The sequence below is a fragment of the Lacerta agilis genome, chromosome 7, assembly GCF_009819535.1.
Source record: "Lacerta agilis isolate rLacAgi1 chromosome 7, rLacAgi1.pri, whole genome shotgun sequence".
Classification (NCBI taxonomy): domain Eukaryota; kingdom Metazoa; phylum Chordata; class Lepidosauria; order Squamata; family Lacertidae; genus Lacerta; species Lacerta agilis.
The window spans coordinates 25784943-25806653 of NC_046318.1; the positions used below are offsets into that span (position 1 = coordinate 25784943).

The following is a 21711-nucleotide window of genomic DNA, read 5'->3' on the forward strand; positions in this document are numbered from 1 at the left end:
ATATATCAATGGAAAGATAATTTAATGAAGAATGTAATGCAATAACTTTTATGAAGGATGATTTATTACAACAGCAGTCATAAAGAAGAAATGTGAAACACACAGGAAAAAATGAGATATACAGGTTAAATTGCCGTGTTGGCACTTTGTGATAAATAAGTGGGTTTTGGGTTGCAGTTTGGGCACTCCATCCCTAAAAGGTTCGCCATCACTGTCCAAGCCATTCAGAAGACTCAAGAAGATCCTGCTATTGGGAGCAATCTGCCAATCAATCTAACAAAGGAGGTACTTGTTAACTTTGACAGATGACTTCAGGTTCCATTAACCCTTTCTTGTATAACCCATTTCCAAACTTCCAACTGTGTTTTTGCAAAATACAGTGGTTTTTTTTTAAAGAGAACTGATCTAAGTCAAGAGATTCCATGCTGAATAGTGTTCTTTTAACCAAAATGGGGCAAGGTCCACTAGATTAATAGCCTCATATGCCTATTACTATTGCAATAATATTGCTTCAGAGGAGGGCAGAGCAGCTAACATTCTGCACATTGCAATTTTGAAAATAGTGAACTTGTGGCCAGCCTTCTTGCTGAGTGTGAAAGGATAGACTTCTGTAGATACTGACCATCCCTGGACCTGTTTGGGAGAAAGGGACCCAAAAGCAACTGAGTCTATAACAGGGGTAGGCAACCTAAGGCCTGGGGGCTGGATGCGGCGCAATTGCCTTGTCAATCTGGCCCGCGGATGGTCAGTAGAATGTTTTTACATGAGTAGAATGTATCCTTTTATTTAAAATGCATCTCTGGGTTATTTGTGGGGCCTGCCTGGTGTTTTTACATGAGCAGAATGTGTGCTTTTATATAAAATGCATCTCTGGGTTATTTGTGGGGCATAGGAAATCGTTCATTTCCCCCCCCCCAAAAAAATATAGTCCGGCCCACCACATGGTCTGAGGGACGGTGGACCGGCCCGCGGCTGAAAAAGGTTGCTGACCCCTGGTCTATAAGCTTATTTCCTTTGTATGCCTACTATTAAGAGTGCATATTTGCATCCTAATTTTATTCTGCTTCCAAATCCAGAATTTAATTGCAATACTCTAATTTAAGTTTGAGAAAAAACAAAATGAAAAATGCTTGTTCGTTCTTTTCCATTAGCGCATATTTGCTTAGTTTTGCCGACTCTTGTTCCTGTCCAGATGGTGAAACTTATGAACCAACTAGTAGAATATCCTAACCCAGTGTTTTATTAATAGTGGGAATGCATCTGGGAAACTTGAGTGGAAGGTGGCACTGAGGGGATAGCCACAGATACCAGGTATTTCACAAAAAGCATTCCGTACACCATCTCTACCTGGAAAGACTAAAATGAAGTGACATTGATCAAAATCTATTAGCAAAGAAGAAAAAGTGGATGTTGGTATCTTTGAGCCCAGAGTCCCAGCACTAAAGCCTTTCCTTCAAAATAAAAACACAAAAAGGGGGTTTGTGTGTACCCTTTATACTGCAGTAAGTAAGTCATCTCTGTGGTCAGTGTGCCTGTGGGCAGAATTCCTGCATTGCAAGCGGTTGGACTGGATGACTCTGGGAATCCCTGCCAACGCTACAATTCTATGATTCTAGTATTTATTAGACGATTGTCTAGTACCCATTCCACTATCTTTTTTTTTTTTAAGAAAACAACCCTGTTATAATGAAGTGTTGCAAACATACGTATCACACATAAGATCTGGCCAAATTAAGAAAATATGATGTTTGCAGCTCTGGAATCTCCCTGCTCTTAACGCTGCAAAATGAGCCTGGCCCGGAAAGGAGATTACTGCAATCCATTTAAAAGTAATCCTATTCTATTCTACCTACTTCATAGTGGAACATCAGCTTAATTTGTAATTAAGGAAGATTTATCTGGGGAGAGAGTATCTGATGAAGCCTTCTTCCCCAATCTGGTGCCATCCAGATGTTTTGTACTGCAATTTTCGTCAGCTGCAGGCATGCTGGCTGAGGCTGATGGGAGTCTTAAACACTGGCGGAGGAATGGGGAGGGACAGGGGAAGCGCCCCGCCCTGACACCATTGGGGAGGGGGTGCCATCGTGGCCCATACCAGGGCACGTGACGTGCACCTCCCCCACCGCGCCGGGCGCCACGCCCCTACGGGGCAGCGTGCCACGCCCCTGGGAAACATGCCACACCCCCGTGGGCAATGTGTCATGCCCCCGGGATGCGCGCCATGCCCCCCCCCAGGATGCGCGCCAGCCATGCCCCCGCCTGCTCTCCACCCCAGTGCCGGAGCATGAAGCTTCGCCACTGGTCTTAACGCCTGAAAGTTATCAGAGTGGGGGAGGCTGGCTTTAGCTCACCTCACCTCAAAATGGATATTGCAGAGTTGGAAAAGATTCAGAAACAGGCAACCAAAATGATCAAGGAGATGGAGTGACTTTCCTGTGAGGAAAGGTTCCAGAATTTTTGACTTTTTCATTGAAAGAAAGGGTGTGCAAGAGGTGACATGACAGAAGTTTGCAACTGATGCATGGCCTGTGGAAAGTGGATAGAGAAATGTGTTTCTCCCTCTCTCAAAACACTCGAAACTGTGGGCATCCCATGAAACGGAATGTTGGAAGGTTCCAGATTAATAAAATGAACTACTTCTTCACACAGTGCATAGTTAAAACTACGTGTATCGTTTTCTCACTGAATTGTATTTTACATACATACTGAACAAATATTGTCCCGTGAGATTTTCTGTTGTTCACTGCTGAATATTATCTTATTAAGCAAGCTATAAATTTGTATAATAAGTAAATGTGTATAGTAAATAAATAAATCACTTCTATTGTTTATTCTTAGAATTTAAAATGTTGGCTTTCTACTTGAGTGCAACATCAAAGAAAACTGCCAATAAGTTTGAGGCTTACGCTAGCTACAAAAACCAAGTTAGATGGCTGCTACCATGAAATAATGGGTTTTAAAACAGAATACATTATTTTATCACACTTTCGCCCTGCCGTTTCTGCAAGGAGCTTAGCCCAGCATGCATAGTTGCCGTTCATCTTCACAAATTGCCCTTTCCTTAGGCAGGAAATGTATGTGACGTGCTCAGCATTGTTAGTTATTTGTAGTGTATTTGTAGCATAAATGGTATTGGGGAAAGGAGGTGGCTGTTGGCAGATGGAGATGGCAGTTGGCAGTTGGCTGGTTATTTTGTTAGTTCTGTCTTTAACTGTGAATGTGAGAGTTGTGGGGATGCTGTCTGGAGGACACTGTGAGGACAGGCAAGTTAATGGGTGAATAATGTATGCATTGCTCTGAAGGAGTTTTGAAAACAGAACAGGACTGAACCCTCTCTTGAGCTCAAGGGAGAGAAATGCATTCCATTCATGAATGCATATGTAAATAATACTTGTTGTTCAACTGGGGCCTGCATGAAAAGTAAAGATTTATCTCCAACTATTTGTAAGGCAGATCCTGAAGCTGAGGCTCCAATACTTTGGCCACCTCATGAGAAGAGAAGACTCCCTGGAAAAGACCCTGATGCTGGGAAAGATTGAGGGCACAAGGAGAAGGGGACAACAGAGGATAAGATGGTTGGACAGTGTTCTCAAAGCTACCAACATGAGTCTGACCAAACTGCGGGAGGCAGTGGAAGACAGGAGTGCTTGGTGTGCTCTGGTCCATGGGGTCCATGAGCGCTCTTGCATGTCTGGAAGACATTGTTTAATTGTAATAATGTGCTTCTTGCTTGCCTGGCTGGAGGAATGTGCATATAGAAACCTCTGGCTTTGGTGTGACTGCAGTGCAGCCTACTATACAAGGAAGGGTCACATTAATTGCTCTGGCTACTTTTCCTTCTGGCCCTGCCTACCAGTCTCAAGAAAGAAGCCCCTGAAAAATTGCCTATGATGAGGGCTAGCCCACCTATGAGGCAAGTTGAAGTGATTGCCTCAGGTGGCAGGATTCACAAGGGCAGCAGGTTCCATTGTAAATCTTTATTGCCCCTTGTTCCTGATGAACTTCTTCCCTCACCCCTTCATCCCTGGTGGGAAGGGGGCCACTGTTTTTTGGTTTGCCTCAGGTGACGAAATGTTTGGGCAAGCCCTGCCTATGAGGGAGTAAAGCCCTTAGGCTGAAAATAATTCCCTGGCTCTGTTCCATCCACTAGGCAATGACCTTTGCCCCCGAAGACTGCTTGTGATCTTGCTTGGTGATTCCTACAGTTATAGCAGTGGGCCAGTGTGGGAGAAATCTTGCTGTGCTGCTAGGTTTACCCCTGAGTGCTGCAGGCTATGAGACATGTTGCCCTTACTGACAAATGGAACCATAATTAAGTAAAAATTATTTGGCACACATCTACACAGCATCATTCTTAGAATATTTTACAATGATCTGACGCTAAGAAAAACTGAGCAGTCAATTGATTACTAGTTGCTTTTCGGATGGTTTTATGGATTTTGATATCGTATCAGTTTTGCAAGGAAATCATTTATGCATACATCTGTGCAGCTAGCATAACAAAATATTAAGAGAGAAGGCTGATGCATGTTATGTTGCTGACACAGACAAATGCACATTAGTGCATATGTTTAGGTACTGGATGTTTAAGAAATTATGGTGCCTTTGGCGTATCTCCTAGCTAATAGTGCAACTGAATGTAAAATCTCTGGCACAAACAACAAAAGCTATTATGCTACAGCCAGGACACATTCACACAACCAGCAGGCATGTGGGAACTTCAGAACATATACTTGGCATCCATGCTTGTGACGACTGCCAGTCTGTAGTAAGGTATTACTACACACAGTATTCAGCTTTCAGCATGTTTGGGGAAGCATTGGTGGGGTTGGGTTAGGGGTAAGCGTCCCAATGAGTGCTGTAACATAAATCCCATGCTTGGTCATAGATGTACACTGCACTGGGTATCCACATACTGGATTCCGCATACTGTGGCTATCTTGGTTGCCTGAGTAGGTTCAATAGACCCGGCAAGCTCTACAGATGGAAAATAGTTTGCTAACTTTTACTGCTCAGGTTCAGTTCCATGCATTCAAATTTAATAGCAGATCAGGTATGCTTATCTAAATTAGTATCAATTTCTGCACTTTCCATTGCAGTCTATATTTACTCATACAAGTGTAACCAAGTATTTCTAAGCAGCCGGGCTGAATGGCAACACTGAGTTGGCTAATGGTAGAATCATAGAATCATAGAATCATCGAGTTGGAAGAGACCACAAGGGCCATCCAGTCCAACCCCCTGCCAAGCAGGAAACACCATCAAAGCATTCAAAGCATTCCTGACAGATGGCTGTCAAGCCTCAAAGCATTCCTGACAGATGGCTGTCAAGCCTCTGCTTAAAGACCTCCAAAGAAGGAGACTCCACCACACTTTCAGTTTTCATAAAATGTTTCCATTTTATGAAAACTGAAAAGGAGTGGGGGGGGCGGGGGGGAGTATGAGAAATAATCCAGTCAATGTGATGCAGGGTAATTATCCATTTAGGAGCGGTAAACATCACTAATCAGATTAGCTGGATTTGGACTTTAGGAAAGTCTGCTCTTTAACCATGCAAGCCTATGTGTGTCTACTTGGAAGTAAGCCCCATAGAGTTCAGTGGGACATACTTCCAAGAACTGCAGCCTAATGGCCACATCTATTATTTATTATTTTATTTTATTTATAAGGTTCATATCCTGCCTCTCATTACATGCAATATCGAGAGGGACACAACCATTTGCAACAAAATATAAAACACTTTCATCATACACTCATACTTCATTCATTAAATATATCACTCAAGATAGTGATGCAACTCAGCACACTTTAGTAAAAGCGAATACACCTGACCGGGCTCAAGGTGTGCCTGAGGGGAAGCAGGAGGAGGAGTGTTGTTGTCGGGCAGGCTGCAAGCAGCAGGAGGAGTGTTGTAGTCAGGCAGGCCGCTCTCCCCGCTTTCCCGCTGCCGCAACCGCTCTCCTCGCAGCTCTCCCACCACCCGCTCTCCCCGCTCGCTCTCCCCACTCTCCCCGCTCGCTCTCCCGCCGCAGCTCTCCTCGCAGAGTGTTGTTGTCGGGCAGGCTGCAAGCAGGAGGAGGAGTGTTATTGCCGGGCAGGCTGCTCTCCTTGCTGTCCTGCTGCCCATTCTCCCCGCTCGCTCTCCCCGCTCTCCCACCACCATCACCACCGCTCTCCTCGCAGCGGGGTTCAGGCTCCTGTGCTTCTTCTTACAGTGGTACTGCGCAAGATGAATGCCTCGCGGACAAATGCCTTGCGGAACGAAACGCCTTCGTTTTGTGAATCACAGCCATAGAAAATTACGTCTTGCGAGTCACCTAAAAAAATCGCAAAACCCTTTCGTCTAGCGAGTTTTTCATTGTGCGAGGCATTCGTCTTGCGAGGTACCACTGTACACAGATCGATGTCTGAATAGGGAGACAGTAGTGCACTCTAGGGCTTAAGCGTACGGGCTATGATCCAGGAAGTGTTTAGCTGAAATCTTCTCTCAGTCACATACTCATTAAGTGATCAAGGCTTAAGCAAGCCCCTTTATGTCACCCACCATCTTATATCTGCAATATGGAGATGATGATGATGATGGTGATATTGTCCTCTCTTGTAGAGTTGCTGTAAGGATTACCAGAAGAATCCATAGGTGCATTTCAGCACTCTAAAATGCTACATAAATAATGCATGTGTTTTAATAGTTAGACATTGCAAAAATTTATAGAAAAAGTTTTGAACGAGTATGTCAAAGTCATGCTGTCCATACATTTTTGTTAATTCCAAATGATGGTGGTACCAATTTTGATAGCTTTCTGTTGAACGGAGGCATAAGAATGAATAAGTGTTATTCTTCATGCTATCGATAAACTATCTGAAACAGAATGACACTAACTTATTCTTATGCCTCCGTTCAACAGAAAGCTATCAAAATTGGTACCATCATCATTTGGAATTAACAAAAAATACTTGTTTCCATTCTTGCTATTTGAAACACATTTTGGATTACTGCAAGAGAATGGAAACGGGGTGGGGAGTAATTTTATCCCATTGACGATCTTTTTCACATCTTTCATTTTAACGCATTTCAGACACAGCTTGTGCACAGGATATCTATGCTAGTTCAGCAATTGAACTTTTTAAATAGAAAGAGAGAGGGGGAGAGAATGCCTTCAGTTTTACAACAGCTCCCTGTCTAGCCTTGAGACAAAGGCGGCTCTATGTTTAAGAAGGAGGTTTCTTGGTTGCTGTTCCAGCTGCCTGCAATGTAACACTGTGTCCCCAAGACTGGGGTTAATGTACCAGGGGCTCCTCCTCTTTTTGCTGCCAGGCAGGATCATAAAGGATTTTCTACCACTCATCCCCACACAGTGCAGTATTGCCACCTTAAAGAGCTTAAAACAAAATCGAAAATTCTTTCTAGTAGCACCTTAGAGACCAACTGAGTTTGTTCCTGGTATGAGCTTTCGTGTGCATGCACACTTCTTCAGGTATCTGAAGAAGTGTGCATGCACACGAAAGCTCATACCAGGAACAAACTCAGTTGGTCTCTAAGGTGCAAGTAGAAAGAATTTTCGATTTTGTTTTGACTATGGCAGACCAACACGGCTACCCACCTGTAACTTAAAGAGCTTGATCTAGATGGAAATGCAAATGTTCCCCTGCTTACTCATTTAAACATTTGGCTAAGATGTCACATTTCAAATAAACCAAGTGCTTCAGAAACCAGAAGGCCATGCTGCGCGCACACATTAGCTTCCACATCCCCAATTCCAACAGTAGCCTTCCACAGTGCTTGGGAGGCATGCTTCCTGAAAATTTAACATGATCTCCTTAATTATGTTATGCTCCTTCTTCATCTGTTCCAGCTCAATTTCTACCTTCCAGGGTGTTTGTATCTTATATGAAAAAACAAAATATAAAACCAAAAAATCCTTCCAGTAGCACCTTAGAGACCAACTAAGTTTCTTCTTGGTATGAGCTTTCGTGTGCATGCACACTTCTTCAGATACACTGAAACAGGAGTCACCAGACCCTTATATATTGTGAGAGAGTGGGGAGGGGTATTACTCAGAAGGATGGTGGGAATGGGTGATTGGCTGATAGGGGTGGAAAACCTGTTGACAAGTATGGTTTGGTATCTGATCTTAAAACAATGTCCACAGGATCTCCTTTTAAGTAGACCAGTGTCCCCAAACATATCTTCTCTTCCCCCCCCCCACCACTGTTTTCAGTAGTCTCATACATGGGAGCTTCTCCATGACTGAGATTATCCAGGTTATGACTACTGCATACTCAGTGAACAAAATCTGCTTCTCTTTGTAGCTTGTTTGTGTTGTAAAGCATAAAAAGTGACACCTAGTAGGCTGTGTAAAATGGTTTCTGCTTTATGTAAATATGGGTGGGGTGCTGTGAAATCTTCTGTAGGTCATCCCTCTTAAATTGCTGTGGCATCAGCTCATAAATCACTTTTGGGACGGTGATTGTCCCAAATATATTCTTCAGGAAGGGTTACTGTCTTTACAAAATATGGAACCTAAGAAAAATAAGACACCCACCACTGTGGTCACTTCTGAACGCAGCAAAATACCCTGCTAAACTATCTGTAAATTCTTCCACAATTTGTGCATGCTGTTTGAAAGGCTGTCCTTGTGTCGCAGAACGCTTTTAAAATGGCAGGGTTGCTTTTTCTTGGGCTTCTGGTATGAATCTACTCTTTTTCAAAATGACCACCTCTTCTTCTAATGTTTTGTGAAGCAAAGGTTACCTTCTCCAAGTTGCTCCCAAGTTATCTTTCCTATCCTGCTCTGGGTTTTTGATGTACTCTGATTCCTTTGCTTATCTCCATGGTTTGGTGAAGGACTGAGTCTTCTATTAGCTCCATTCTTTCAGAAACCCTTTCTGCAGAAAAGCCTTCCCTGTCCTAGTGCTTTCCAGACATTTGAGTCTACAGTGCAGTGGATAATGATTCATTGGAGTGAATGAGGCAGTCCCCCACCAACCTCACTCTGCCTTCAGCCAGCCCCCACCTTCTCACAAAGCCCCTTCCGCATTAGCAAGTGGGGGGGGGGGTTGCGGGCGACCACAAGCCCTGCACATGCTCAGGGGATGGCTGCCATCCCCTGGCCCATTGGCTGAGCCCCGGGTGCGGTCCTGCTCAGAGCAACCAATCTGGTCACTCGGTGGGCGTGGCTTGCTGCATTTAAGCAAGCGCGTGGCCGGGGCTCAGCCTCTTGCCTTCTTCACCCAGCTGCTCCGGTTTTCCCGCCCGCCCACCCTTTGGGCAGGGCCATTTTCGACCTTGCTATGGACCTTGGTTGGTCGCTGTTGAGGGGCCTGGTAGGAATTTTCCCACTTGGCAAATTGGCTATGGCCTGGTGGTTTTTGCCTACCTCATAGCAACTTGTCACAGCTTTAGTTTTGGTGGTTAGGCATTGGACTATCTCTGAAAGGCGGAAGGTGGGGAGGAGGTTGGGCCATCACCTCCCCCAAAATGCTGAAGGGTATTTCGTTACAGGAGTCTGAGGGGCGTGGCCCTGTCCCAAGGCATGCCCCCATCGGTGGCCCCAGGGTGAGTTCCTAGCCGATGTGCATCGGCAGGGCTCACCTATCGGTGGTTAACCCTTCCTGAACTGCCAGTACAATGGACTGGAGTCAGATATAGTCGGTTAGGTCCAATGCCTAAGCCAATACCGTTCAACATCCGTAACCAATAAAGTTGTGGCCTTTTTATGCCCATTAACCTTACTTATGGTGTCTTGTGTCTTTATGTCACCACGGGAGGGGTCGGGATATTGCCACGCAACCAGCCCAGGGGGGTGGCACTGGCTGTCCACTTGCCCTTCCTCTGTCTTGATGTTGCTCTTGTAGAACTCAACATAGAGGAGGATGGAGGCAAAACTAGCATTAGTTGGTTTTGCTTGCAATTGGCTCAGATTCTTCCTACGGTTACCAGTCCCAATGGGTAATGCCACTTCTACAGTACCCACTGGCCCCATCAAGCATGGCCCATAGTCAGGAATGGTGGGAACTGTGGTTCATAACTGATGGAGGGCAAAAGATTGGAGAGACCTTTTCTAGAATTACAGCCACCATTCTATCTCTACCAGCGCTCTTCTTTTTTTAGCAGTAAATTCAGTCTTGTTCAGACAAAGCCCTAAAAAATGACTCAGGGATTTGACTAGTCTTCAACAGCAGACTTCTCATAAGCTACATTCCTCTTGGGAGTGAAATGGGTATCTACGGTTGTGCTTGTTGCCCTCTTCAGCAAAGATAAAGAATTGCAAACATTGGGCGATATCCACTGTTAGCCATACTCAGACTATATCCACTGAAATCAACCGGTTGAATCCAATTGGTTTACTCTGAGGCAAGTTTACATGAATAGCAGCCATTGTTGGCTTCTTTCCCCCAAAACATAAAATGATGAGCTTTATGTGCACTATTCCTCTGAGGCCAGACAAAAGCAAGCAAATATTTTCTTCTATTTCTTCCAGAGTGCAGGATTATTAGAGCTGAAGACTTCTGGTGCAGGGAACAGTGTCAATTTCCTTGTCTGGTTAGGAATCTGTAAATTTACAACATGACTTCTGACATCATGTTATGGTCTTCCATTGATGTGTCATGCATTAAGACGCACATCTATCAAGACTCCTTTTATGTCTCTGAGGAGGAGCTCTGTCAACTATAATGGAATCACTCTGAAATAATTAGTTATGAGAGTGAATGTTAAAAATTTAAATGTCAGTAAGCATTAGAGGTCCAAAGTTTCACATAGATGTCCCATTGACTTTAATTCATGAATTGTGAACTACTGCCCAAGGTTACAATTCTTGCTGTGATCTAGTAACATCAGTGGGGTTGTAGTGGAGTAAACAGTCAGAATCATACCTGGCTGTCTTTTTCAACCTCTAAACTACCACCCCTGGCTCAGAACAAAGCTAAATAAAATGTCCTTTTGTACCAGCAAATGCTTATTAAAGACACTGTCGCAATATAATTTATTCGACTTCCTACACAACTAACCAAAGCAAGCCATTACATAACAAGTAACTGGAAAGCAAATGTGCTGTGGATGCCATTATTTGGAACTTGTACCCTGATGAAGAGAATGCCAATTCCTTGAAACAGTGTTTTCCCCACCCCCTTTTGGAGGTTTGTGCCAGTCATTCACTCGCTGCCAGTATGATGCTTTTTGGAAGGATTATGTTCAGAGTTTGCAGCAGAGATTCTAGTTTCTTAATACTGGCTGGGAAGAATGCATGTGTGAGGAAGGCAGTGGAAGCTGCAGAATCAGATACCCAGTGCCACTTGAGTGGATGAAATGAATACTGGAAAATAACCCTCTCTTAAATTAAAACTAAGTGGGCCCCAGTTATGTTACTTAAGCCTAGATTTGCAAGTACAATTACATAGGCTATTGTATAAATTAAAAAACTAGCCCAGTGAAGACTGTTTAAAGCGGGGGTCAGCAAACTTTTTCAGCAGGGGGCTGGTCCACTGTCCCTCAGACCTTGTGGGGGGCCAGACTATATTTTGAAAAAACAAACAAACAAATTCCTATGCCCCACAAATAACCCAGAGATGCATTTTAAATAAAAGGACACATTCTATTCATGTAAAAACATGCTGAGTCTGTGGGCCGGATTTAGAAGGTGATTGGGCCAGATCCGGGCCCCGGACCTTAGTTTGCCTACCCATGGTTTAAAGGGATAGGTAAAGGAAGGAACAGGTAACTGAGAATGCAAGATTACTTTTCCCCCTTTTATAAATTTAATCACTGATGTTGCACAAAACTTTCCATGCTTCATCACGCTAGCAACTAACCCCGTCCAATGGAATTCTGTTATTCCCATTTTGGTGATGGGGAAGTTGAAGGCAACAAATTTTATCTCAAGTCAAACAGCTGAGGAGTAAGTGAACTTGGACCCAAATCTGGATCGTGCTGGCTGCAAATCAATGCAGAGACATTCTTTTTACAGGGAAAAATATCAGTGAAAAATTGAATACCTGAAGTATTTGCCAGATAGTTCAAGATGAGTGCTGTAATCCACAGTTTAGCAACACTTATTTATTTAAGTGAAGCACAAGCTCCCGACACAAGTTGTATGATTTTCCAAAATAAGAGCCTAAGCCTATAACTAATCCTAAGTATGTATAACTGAAATAATTGCACATTCTGCTCCTGTTCACCCCTGCCTTCACTCCTCTCTCCTTCTTCTGTTACCTTTTCCTGTGTTGAATTTTAGACTGAATGCTCCTTGGGGAGGGGGCCTGTCCTCTTGCAAAGTATCGTGAATGTTGATCATAGCTGTCAAGTCTCCCTTTTTTGCAGAAAACTCCCTTATTCCAAGCCGTTTCCCGCTGCTATCCCTGATTTTTTATATCCCTTAAATTTCCCTTATTTCAAAGGGAATATTCCTCTCCCCAGGCACGTCTCTACCCGGTGGCACCAGTGGTGTGGGGAACCAGGGCCGGGCGGCAAGCTGAGTGTCCGGGAAGGAGAGTTGGAGTCCGGGGAGAGCAGAGCTTCTCCCCCTCCGCAATCCTAGAGCACCACTGAGGGAGGAGCCGGAGGAGGAGGAGGAGAGTCCACCACCCACCCACCTCCCCGCCCGCGCAGCTGGAGGACCATGCTACGGAAAGAGGCCACATGTGCCCATCAAGCTGTATGTGGGAATTATCCCTCTGTGTGTAGTGCTGTCAGGTGGGGGTCGTGCAAATGCTGCACGTCGTGCAGAATGGAAATATTTAGGTGCAATGTTCTATCTATGGATGCAGCTTGCAGAGGGGAAATTCAAGAGGGCGAGGGAGCATGGGTCCGCTGTGGGGAGCGGAGCGCATTTCTTGCGCACGGGTGCCTGCTTCCCCACCCTCTCTCTATCCAGGCAAGCACGAGGCATTGTCACAGGTCAAGGACACATTCCAGCAAGGCAGAGGCACTCAGGGAAGGCACGAAACAGAGCCAATTGAGTGTCTGGCTTGGTGTGTCCTGGGGACAATCCTGAAAGCCAGACAGGGACCCCTGGAGGGCCACATTTCTGGCCACCCCATCCTATGTAGCTGTGAAGAATCGCTGCACAGTGGGTGTGAGGAAACTTGTGGTGTAAATTGGTCCTTTGTCACTAGACAAACTGATAGTTATCATCAGTCACTTTTGCCAGAGATAGGCAATGGTCATGGCATGTCTGGGGTGTTTCACAGTTTGCAATTGCTGCAGAAAACAGTGGTGGTTCCTGAAGTCTAGTATATGGGGTGACATCCAATGGTGTCAGCCTGCCTGCACAACAAAAATTCAATTTGCATAAATGGAGATTCTCCTGCCTATTCCCTCCCCTCCCTGCTGCAGCTCCCCAGTCATTCCAAAATCTGCTCCCATTGCCTCTACTGGTCCATCTGGCTCAGCAGGGTATCTTCTTACTGGCAGCGGATTTCCAATGTATTTCCATGCCTGTCTACCTGAGATGATCCAGTTTTAACTGGAGATCCTGGGGGAAATCAGGCTCATGGCTCAGAATAAGCATACAACTGAGGCTGAGAATGCTGGTTAATATGGGAGGTATATTCCATAAACAGCAACACAAAACAAACAAACACCCTGATGCCTTCAAAATGATTCTCATGGTTGAGTGGGGTGAAACATTGTATCCTGATTCTCACAAATACTTTGCATGGCTATATCAAAAGATATAAGTTCAACTACACATGTCTCTGTGTAAAAAGTGTGTCCATCTCATTTCCTGCATTGATTTTCTCCAATAAGTTACTGACTTAAAAAACCAACTGCAAACAAAAAGCCATGTTGGCATTTCTGAATATGTTTTGGATGCAGTGAGTTCCCTCCATGGGCAGGAGATTGGCACATAGAAACATAGAATCATAGAGTTGGAAGAGACCACAAGGGCCATCCAGTCCAACCCCCTGCCAAGCAGGAAAACATATTACCTTCCAACTCTATGATTCTATAAAACATATAAAACACTATAAAAATATTTAAAATCCTTCCAGTAGCACCTTAGAGACCACTTAAGTTTGTTCTTGGTATGAGCTTTCGTGTGCATGCACACTTCTTCAGATACACTGAAACAGAAGTCACCAGACCCTTATATATAGTGAGATAGTGGGGAGGGGTATTACTCAGAAGGGTGCTGGGAATGGGTGATTGGCTGATGGGTGTGGAAAACCTGTTGAGGACTGTTAACGACTGCAATTGGTCTTACAGGAAAAAGCAAAGGGTGAGATGGCTAAAGATAGCTTTGTCATGTATATTTTTTATTTTGTTTTGACTATGGCAGACCAACACGGCTACCTACCTGTAACATAAAACACTGCCAGGATAAATCACAAGCATGGAATATATTTATGCTGTCCAAAATCTAATTTCCCAAAACCACTTGGGTGTATGGAAAGTTCAGAGTAACTTGTGCAAACCAAAGGTTTCAGGTTAGGTGCACTAGGTTGTTCATTATATCATACATCATTAACTTCATCATATCATTAGTGCAGTCCCTGTGATCCTCTGGGACACAGGCTCAATGGTGTAACTACAAACGCACACACAAACACATTACTGATAATTGGGTTAGCTAGTGAGCCACTTTGAACCTTCCTTTTCTCATCTGTATATTCATTGAGATGACTGATAGGCCCGGCTAACAGGTCTAACATGAGGCTTACAATCCCCTTTGTGGATCACCCTTACATTTCATGCTCTTACATTTCAAATGCTCTTACATTTCAAAAGGTGTACGCTTGGCAGGGGTTATAAAAAAAAAATTACAGGCACAAAAGTCACCCAGTAAGATTGCATTTTTCATTCATCTGTTAGCCCCCCATTTGTAAAACTTGCCTTAGTTAAGAAAGATTTGAACCCAGGAGAGTACCTGTTTAAAGCTATCAACAGTGCAGAACTAGGTTTGTTTCTTGGAACTGGCACAGCCAGAAATGTATACAATAACCTTTAAGGGGTTTCCAAAGCTTATCTAATTCTCTCTTGTTTCATGTCATTCTATGAAAGGCATGAAATCTATTAGGGATAAAGCTATATACAACTGGAATTTTATCACAAACACACCCTTTCTCCTTCCATTCTTACTGCATTTTTTTCTGTGATGTGTCTGTAAGCTGTTACAACATTCATTAACATACTAGGCATTGCAGGTCTTTGAATACTTATTATTTATTTCTCATTATGTACAGCTTAGTGTTCTTTTAGATAGATGGGGGTGGGGAGACAAATCCCATTTTAGCTTTGTTACTGTCAGAAGGGAATAGGTACATACCTGTCATCTGGCTACAATGGTCCTTTGGTCTGGTAACCAACCTTCCAGATAGTAACTAAGGGCTTTTCACACAATAAGACCCAAATTTTGACCAAAAATAAAATAAAATATGTCATTGTCCTCATTTCGTCTTACAGGCTGAAAACATTCCCTGAGCTGTTATCCTAACATAAGTTTTTAATTTTGCCGCAACAGAATACATATACAATCTGAACACTCACATAAAAGATCTAATCCAAATATCGTCATGAAGATCCCAACTGAATAAGGGTAATGGTGGCGAAGTTGGAATGCTAATTCTGTAACATGCATTTGTTACATTCAAATGGATTCGTTCCCAAAGCTAGTAGCTAGATCCGAATTTCCTAGGATTTTCTAAATAGCTTGGATCTGCAGCAGGGAGGAAGGACCAGAGTGCTGCCTTTTAAAGTGCAAAATCTGCTGGGCAATACTTTTATTGGGACCAACGAAAACATCACAAAAGTGTGGAGCTTTTTGTGATATTTTGATTGATTCCAATAAAAATATGGCCCCACTATGTATGGTGGGGTTTTTTTTTTTAAGGAACCTACATGTCTGCCTTGGTTTTTTAAGTCCCTTTAAACTGCCCTTTCATCTTTAATTTGCATACTACTAGGGTAGGTGGGGAAGGAGTAATTTGGAAGTACTATTGGCAGCCAAGGATTCCTCCTAGAATTCTTCAAGGCCTGCCTAAGCTGATGTTAGGGCCAGTTTGTGACAATGGAGTGGTAAAACTAACTGCTTCACCCATTTCTACAATAGAGTTAGGTAAAAGGAAAGTTTCTTCTTCTTTTAACCCTTACTATAGTGGCACCATGAATGTTTTCTGTTCAAGTGTGCACACGAAGACAGAAGATCTGCAAGGGCAGCCGATTAAGCCTGCAATCCTATAACCCCCTTTATCAGAGAGTAAGCCCTACTGAACTTAATGGGACTTACTTCCAAGTAGACTTGTATAAGATTGCACCATATAGGAAGCAAGTATGTGCATGAGTAGAGCAGCTTTTCATAGATAGAGCAACACAAAACTGCACCCTGATTCTTCATAGGATGCATTTTAAAAAAAATAAGCTGTGGGGCAGAAAAGGAGGGGAAGGAGGGAGCTCAGTGTCTTCTGTTGGTGAAACCAGTATGTAAAATATGGCTTCCATGAGGTCCTCAGTGTGGTTTTGTTAATGGGTCTGAGAGCAGGAAATGAACAACTGTGAATCTGTATGTGTTGAGAAACAAATACCTGTATGCAGATAAGAACATGTGTCCTTCTGTGTGTGAGGAAACATTAGTTGGGGAGGTCAGGTGTGGGCGGGGAAGAGAGAGGATAAAGTAATGTGGGCACAGCATTTGTTGCCTATAGACAAACACACACACACAGAGAGAGAGAGAGAGAGCTATATATATGAGAGACAGTGAGAGAAATGGATGGTGTTTGCCTGTGCGAGGACTGTGTGGGTGTGCTAACGAGAACAGCGTGCATATCAAGAAAATGTGGTGCATATGTTGCGCGAGGTGCATTGTCTTGCAGAGAACAAGCATTTGTATGCAAGGAAAAGGCTCAAGGTGTAAAAAAAAATGATGGCTTTGTGCTAGATGTGAGACAAAGAATAAAGTGGGCATGAGAGAGAGAAAATGGGGTATAGGAGTGTGAGGCAGCATGTCATGTACAGGTGTGAGAAAAAGTGCCTGCGGGTAATGATGTGGGAGAAAATGAGGGGATGAGGCAGAGGAATAAGGAGGAGGGTGTGTGTGTGTGTGTGTGTGTGTGTGTGTGTGTTGAGGGCAGGGAAGCATGTGTGGACGAGAATGAACGGAATGTGTGCACCTGCGTTTGTGTACGTGGGCAGAGAGAGAGAGAGATGCTGTGTGTGTATCCTTCGCTTGGTAAGCGTCTACGAGGAAAGCATGAATGGCGCGCGTGAGGGCGAGTATGCACAGAGAAGCGAGGGCTGTGGCAGGTGTTGGGGTGGGAAAGGCGCTGCTGTGGGTAGGCGCCTGGGAGGAGAGAGCCCGGCTCCTGTCCGTGGGGTCTCCTGGCTTCTTTCTCAGCCCCCATGGCTGAAGAGGGAGAGCGCGCGCGAGAGACAGAGAGCGCGCTCTCCTCCTCCTCCTCCTCCTCCTCCTCGGAGGGATTTAGCGTCTCCCGGCGGGAGAAACGCGGCTGTCCGCTCCCGGCGCGCCAGAAATAGGCTGGTCCCTTCACTCCCTCACTCACCATGTCGCCGCCGCCGAAGGGAGTCTCTGGGCGGGAAGGCGGCGGGGCGCGCTCGGCTGCAGAAGGGGAAAGGCGAGGAGGCGCGGCGAGGCGCTGTCCAGGGTATCCCGGCTCTCCGTCAGCTCGGCAAGCGCTCGAGCGAGTAGCGGCTCCTTCCCCGGCCGGGCGTGCTTGGCTTCCCGCTCTCTCCGCCTCCGCCTCTCTCTCTGCAGATTAAGCCAAGCTCCGGTCTCCCCATGCTCCGCGCTCCCGCCCCGCCCCCCGGCCTCACGCGAAAGGCGAGGGGCTGCTGGGGTGACTTCAGAGAGGAGGCGGGGCCAAAGGCGGCCCCGGGGGAGGCTCGGAGGCTCCTCCTCCTCCTCCTTTCCCAGCGCGAGCCAAGAGCTCAGCTTGCGCGCGCCAGCTGGTGGGTTTGCAAGGGAAAGGGAGCCGGCGGCGCCCGCTTTTTGCGGGGACGTTTGATCTTTGCAGCCCCTCCGCGGGGTTCCTTTGGCCCACTTGGCTCCGGGGCTGCTGCAAGGCTGCCAGCCCGTTTCTCTTGCAGGGGCGGCGAGTTTAGCAACCTCCAGTTGCAGATCTTGAATGTTGCAATGGATTCCCTAACTGTGGTGCTGTGGTTAGAGTTAGGCACCTGGGAAACCAGGGTTTTAATCCCTTCTCTGCCATGAAGCTCACTTGGGCTATCTTCTCTTAGCCTAAACGACCTCGCCGTGTTGTAGTAAACGAGGAGAGGGAGAACCGTGCACCTTGAGCTCCATGGAGAAAAAAGTGGGGTGCAAACTGCGATCGATCGATCGATCAATAGATAGACAATTCGGTATTAAAAAGAAAGTTGCAACAGCAAGCAAGCAAGCAGCAGCAGCTTCGAGGGTCCCTCGCCTGCAACTCCTGTGCACTCCTGTGGGTACCTGGAAGTAAGTGCCATGGAACTTAGGGCCCCTTCAGACATGCTTTCCATTGCGTGTTCACGGTGGTTTGTCATGGTGGTTCACACAGTTCTCCCTTCACCATTTTATTCTCACAACAACCCTGTGAGGCAGGTTAGGATGCTAATGGACCCTAGGTGAGCTGCCTCACAGGGTTGTTGTGAGGATAAAATGGTGAAGGGAGAACTGTGTGAACCACCATGACCTCCTTTAAATTAGGATATTAATGTAATTTTAAAAAAAATAAAGAAATGTTGCAGAACTGCAAAAAAGCGCCAGTATGGAGGTGTCTGCAATGGGGCTTATTTCTACCTTCAGACAGTTACCTAAGATTATTACTTTAATAGGAATATTTGGCCTTTTCAAAGTAATACAACCTGTACTGCATAAAGGCAACTTTTGGTACTGTACCACTGAGGCACAGAAGCAGAACTGGTACAAGACTCTTTAGTACCCTAGGCAAGGCTAACTTCTTGCACAAACACATCCTAAATTACTCACTTCAGTTTTCGAAAACAGACGTCTTGCAGAAAAAATGAAAAGCACCAAACTTGAATCTGCTAAATTTATTTTAAATTGCAATAATTAATACAACAATCTTTGATTAGCTTCTCAAATACAAAAGAAAATGTTTTAGCACACAAATCATTTTGAATAATCTTGTGAATTGTGGTGTTAAAATTTAAGTTTCAATTTCAGGCACATCAAAATCTCACTTTTTCCTTTGCAAATTTTGCCACTGGTTCCTTCAAACTGAGTGCTGATGCTTGGGCATTTTTCATGGATATAGTTGCCAAGCCAACCAGTTTCTTTTGCAACATTGTTGAGCATATGTAAGTTTGTAAAAGTTTGAGTTTTGAGAAACTGTGTCCACCACTTGCCACTGAGACTGAAAATGTGGGAAGGATACTTAGATCAACAGAAACGTTAGGCACGTTATCCAGGAGTCTTTGTTGTAGTACGAAGAGAAGTATTCCTTGTGGCAGCAAAGACTTTGGAAGTCTTCGAGCTATCGCTATAAGTTCACAGCACAGATCTTCAGCATCAATATATTTGTTTCCATGGTGCATCAATTATTTTTCCAAATTCTTGCAGGCCTTAAGTGCATCTTCAGTAGATTTGTTGTTGATACTGTATATATTAAAAGGGACGCAGGTGGTGCTGTGGTCTAAACCACAGAGCCTAGGGCTTGCCAATCAGAAGGTCGGCGGTTCGAATCCCCACAATGGGGTGAGCTCCTGTTGCTCGGTCCCTGCTCCTGCCAACCTAGCAGTTCGAAAGCACGAAGTGCAAGTAGATAAATAGGTATCGCTCTGGTGGGAAGGTAAACGGCATTTCCATGCACTGCTCTGGTTCACCAGAAGCGGCTTACTCATGAACCGGAAGCTGTACGCTGGCTCCCTCGGCCAGTAAAGCAAGATGAGCGCCGCAACCCCAGAGTTGTTTGTGACTGGACCTAATGTTGTTGTAGCTGTTGGAATCTCCCTTTAGCAGATTGTATGGCCATGTCTAAGACCAGACAGAGGGCCTTTTTGGTAGTGGCGCCCACCCTGTGGAACACGCTTCCATCAGATGTCAAAGAAATAAGCAGCTATCCTATTTTTAAGAGACATCTGAAGGCAGCCCTGTTTAGGGACGTTTTTAATATCTAACACTGTATTGTTTTAACATTCGTTTGGGAGCCGCCCAGAGTGGCTGGGGAAGCCCAGCCAGATGGGCGGGGTACAAATAAATTATTATTATTATTATTATTATTATTATTATTATTATTATTATTAGACAGCATTGTAGAACCCTTCCTTAGTACCTTCAAGGAAGCTTTGTTACTGACAGTGGCCATTTTAGGATTTCTGCTGTGTTTCTCTGAACATGAAGGATAAGGTTTTATCTCATTTCTGATAAAACTGAGCACACTTCAGCAAAGCAAGGTCCAAGGCTGCTGTCCACATGGCCTGTACTATAGAAAAGCAAAATACCAGACCCAATGTGTACGATCTTTGCTGCCTCACCTTGTTCACTATCAATTGCTGGATGTGACTGGAGCCTAGCCGGAGACCTCCTCGGTGTAATCATGCATTAAAGCACTGGATAATGTAGTTGGGTGATCATAATTGAATCTTGAGAATATCAGGTCAAATCCAGTAAATCTAGTAGACTACCTGGGGTGCTGGATTTATCACAGGCTACCTATCTAAGCAGAAAGATATGGAGGTCTCATACACCCCAGGAAATGTGGTTGCTGACCTTGAGCCAGACATCCTGGAGAGTGAAGTCAAATGGGCCTTAGAAAGCCTTGCTAACAACAAGGCCAGTGGAAGTGATGATATTCCAGCTGAACTATTTAAAATTTTAAAAGAGGATGCTGTTAAGGTGCTGCACTCAATATGCCAGCAAGTTTGGAAAACTCAGCAGTGGCCAGAGGATTGGAGAAGATCAGTCTACATCCCAATCCCAAAGAAGGGCAGTGCCAAAGAATGCTCCAACTACCGCACAATTGCACTCATTTCACACGCTAGCAAGGTTATGCTTAAAATTCTACAAGGCAGGCTTAAGCAGTATGTGGACCGAGAACTCCCAGAAGTGCAAGCTGGATTTCGAAGAGGCAGAGGAACCAGAGACCAAATTGCAAACATGTGCTGGATTATGGAGAAAGCCAGAGAGTTCCAGAAAAACATCTACTTCTGCTTCATTGATTATGCAAAAGCATTTGACTGTGTCGACCACAGCAAACTATGGCAAGTTCTTAAAGAAATGGGAGTGCCGGATCACCTCATTTGCCTCCTGAGAAATCTCTATGTGGGACAAGAAGCTACAGTTAGAACTGGATATGGAACAACTGATTGGTTCAAAATTGGGAAAGGAGTACGACAAGGCTGTATATTGTCTCCCTGCTTATTTAACTTATATGCAGAATACATCATGCGAAAGGCTGGACTGGATGAATCCCCAACTGGAATTAAGATTGCCGGAAAAAATATCAACAACCTCAGATATGCTGATGATACTACCTTGATGGCAGAAAGTGAGGAAGAATTGAAGAACCTTTTAATGAGGGTGAAAGAAGAGAGCGCAAAATATGGTCTGAAGCTCAACATCAAAAAAACTAAGATCATGGCCACTGGTCCCATCACCTCCTGGCAAATAGAAGGGGAAGAAATGGAGGCAGTGAGAGATTTCACTTTCTTGGGTTCCATGATCACTGCAGATGGTGACAGCAGTCACGAAATCAGAAGACGCCTGCTTCTTGGGAGAAAAGCAATGACAAACCTAGACAGCATCTTAAAAAGCA

General features: G+C 44.7%; 1 protein-coding gene across 2 annotated transcripts in view; it reads right to left on the reverse strand.

Annotated features, from left to right (window-relative positions):
- ELOVL2 (ELOVL fatty acid elongase 2) overlaps positions 1-17720 on the reverse strand; it is a 47683-nt gene extending 29963 nt beyond the window's left edge. Inside the window, exon 1 of one of the 2 annotated variants that reach the window (XM_033154558.1) lies at positions 17497-17720. In XM_033154558.1, coding sequence (XP_033010449.1) covers positions 17497-17499 — 3 coding nt within the window. In that variant the 5' untranslated portion in view covers positions 17500-17720. The remainder of the gene's footprint in view (positions 1-17496) is intronic. The other variant, XM_033154559.1, reaches the window with a different exon arrangement.
- Positions 17721-21711: the final 3991 nt, after the last annotated feature.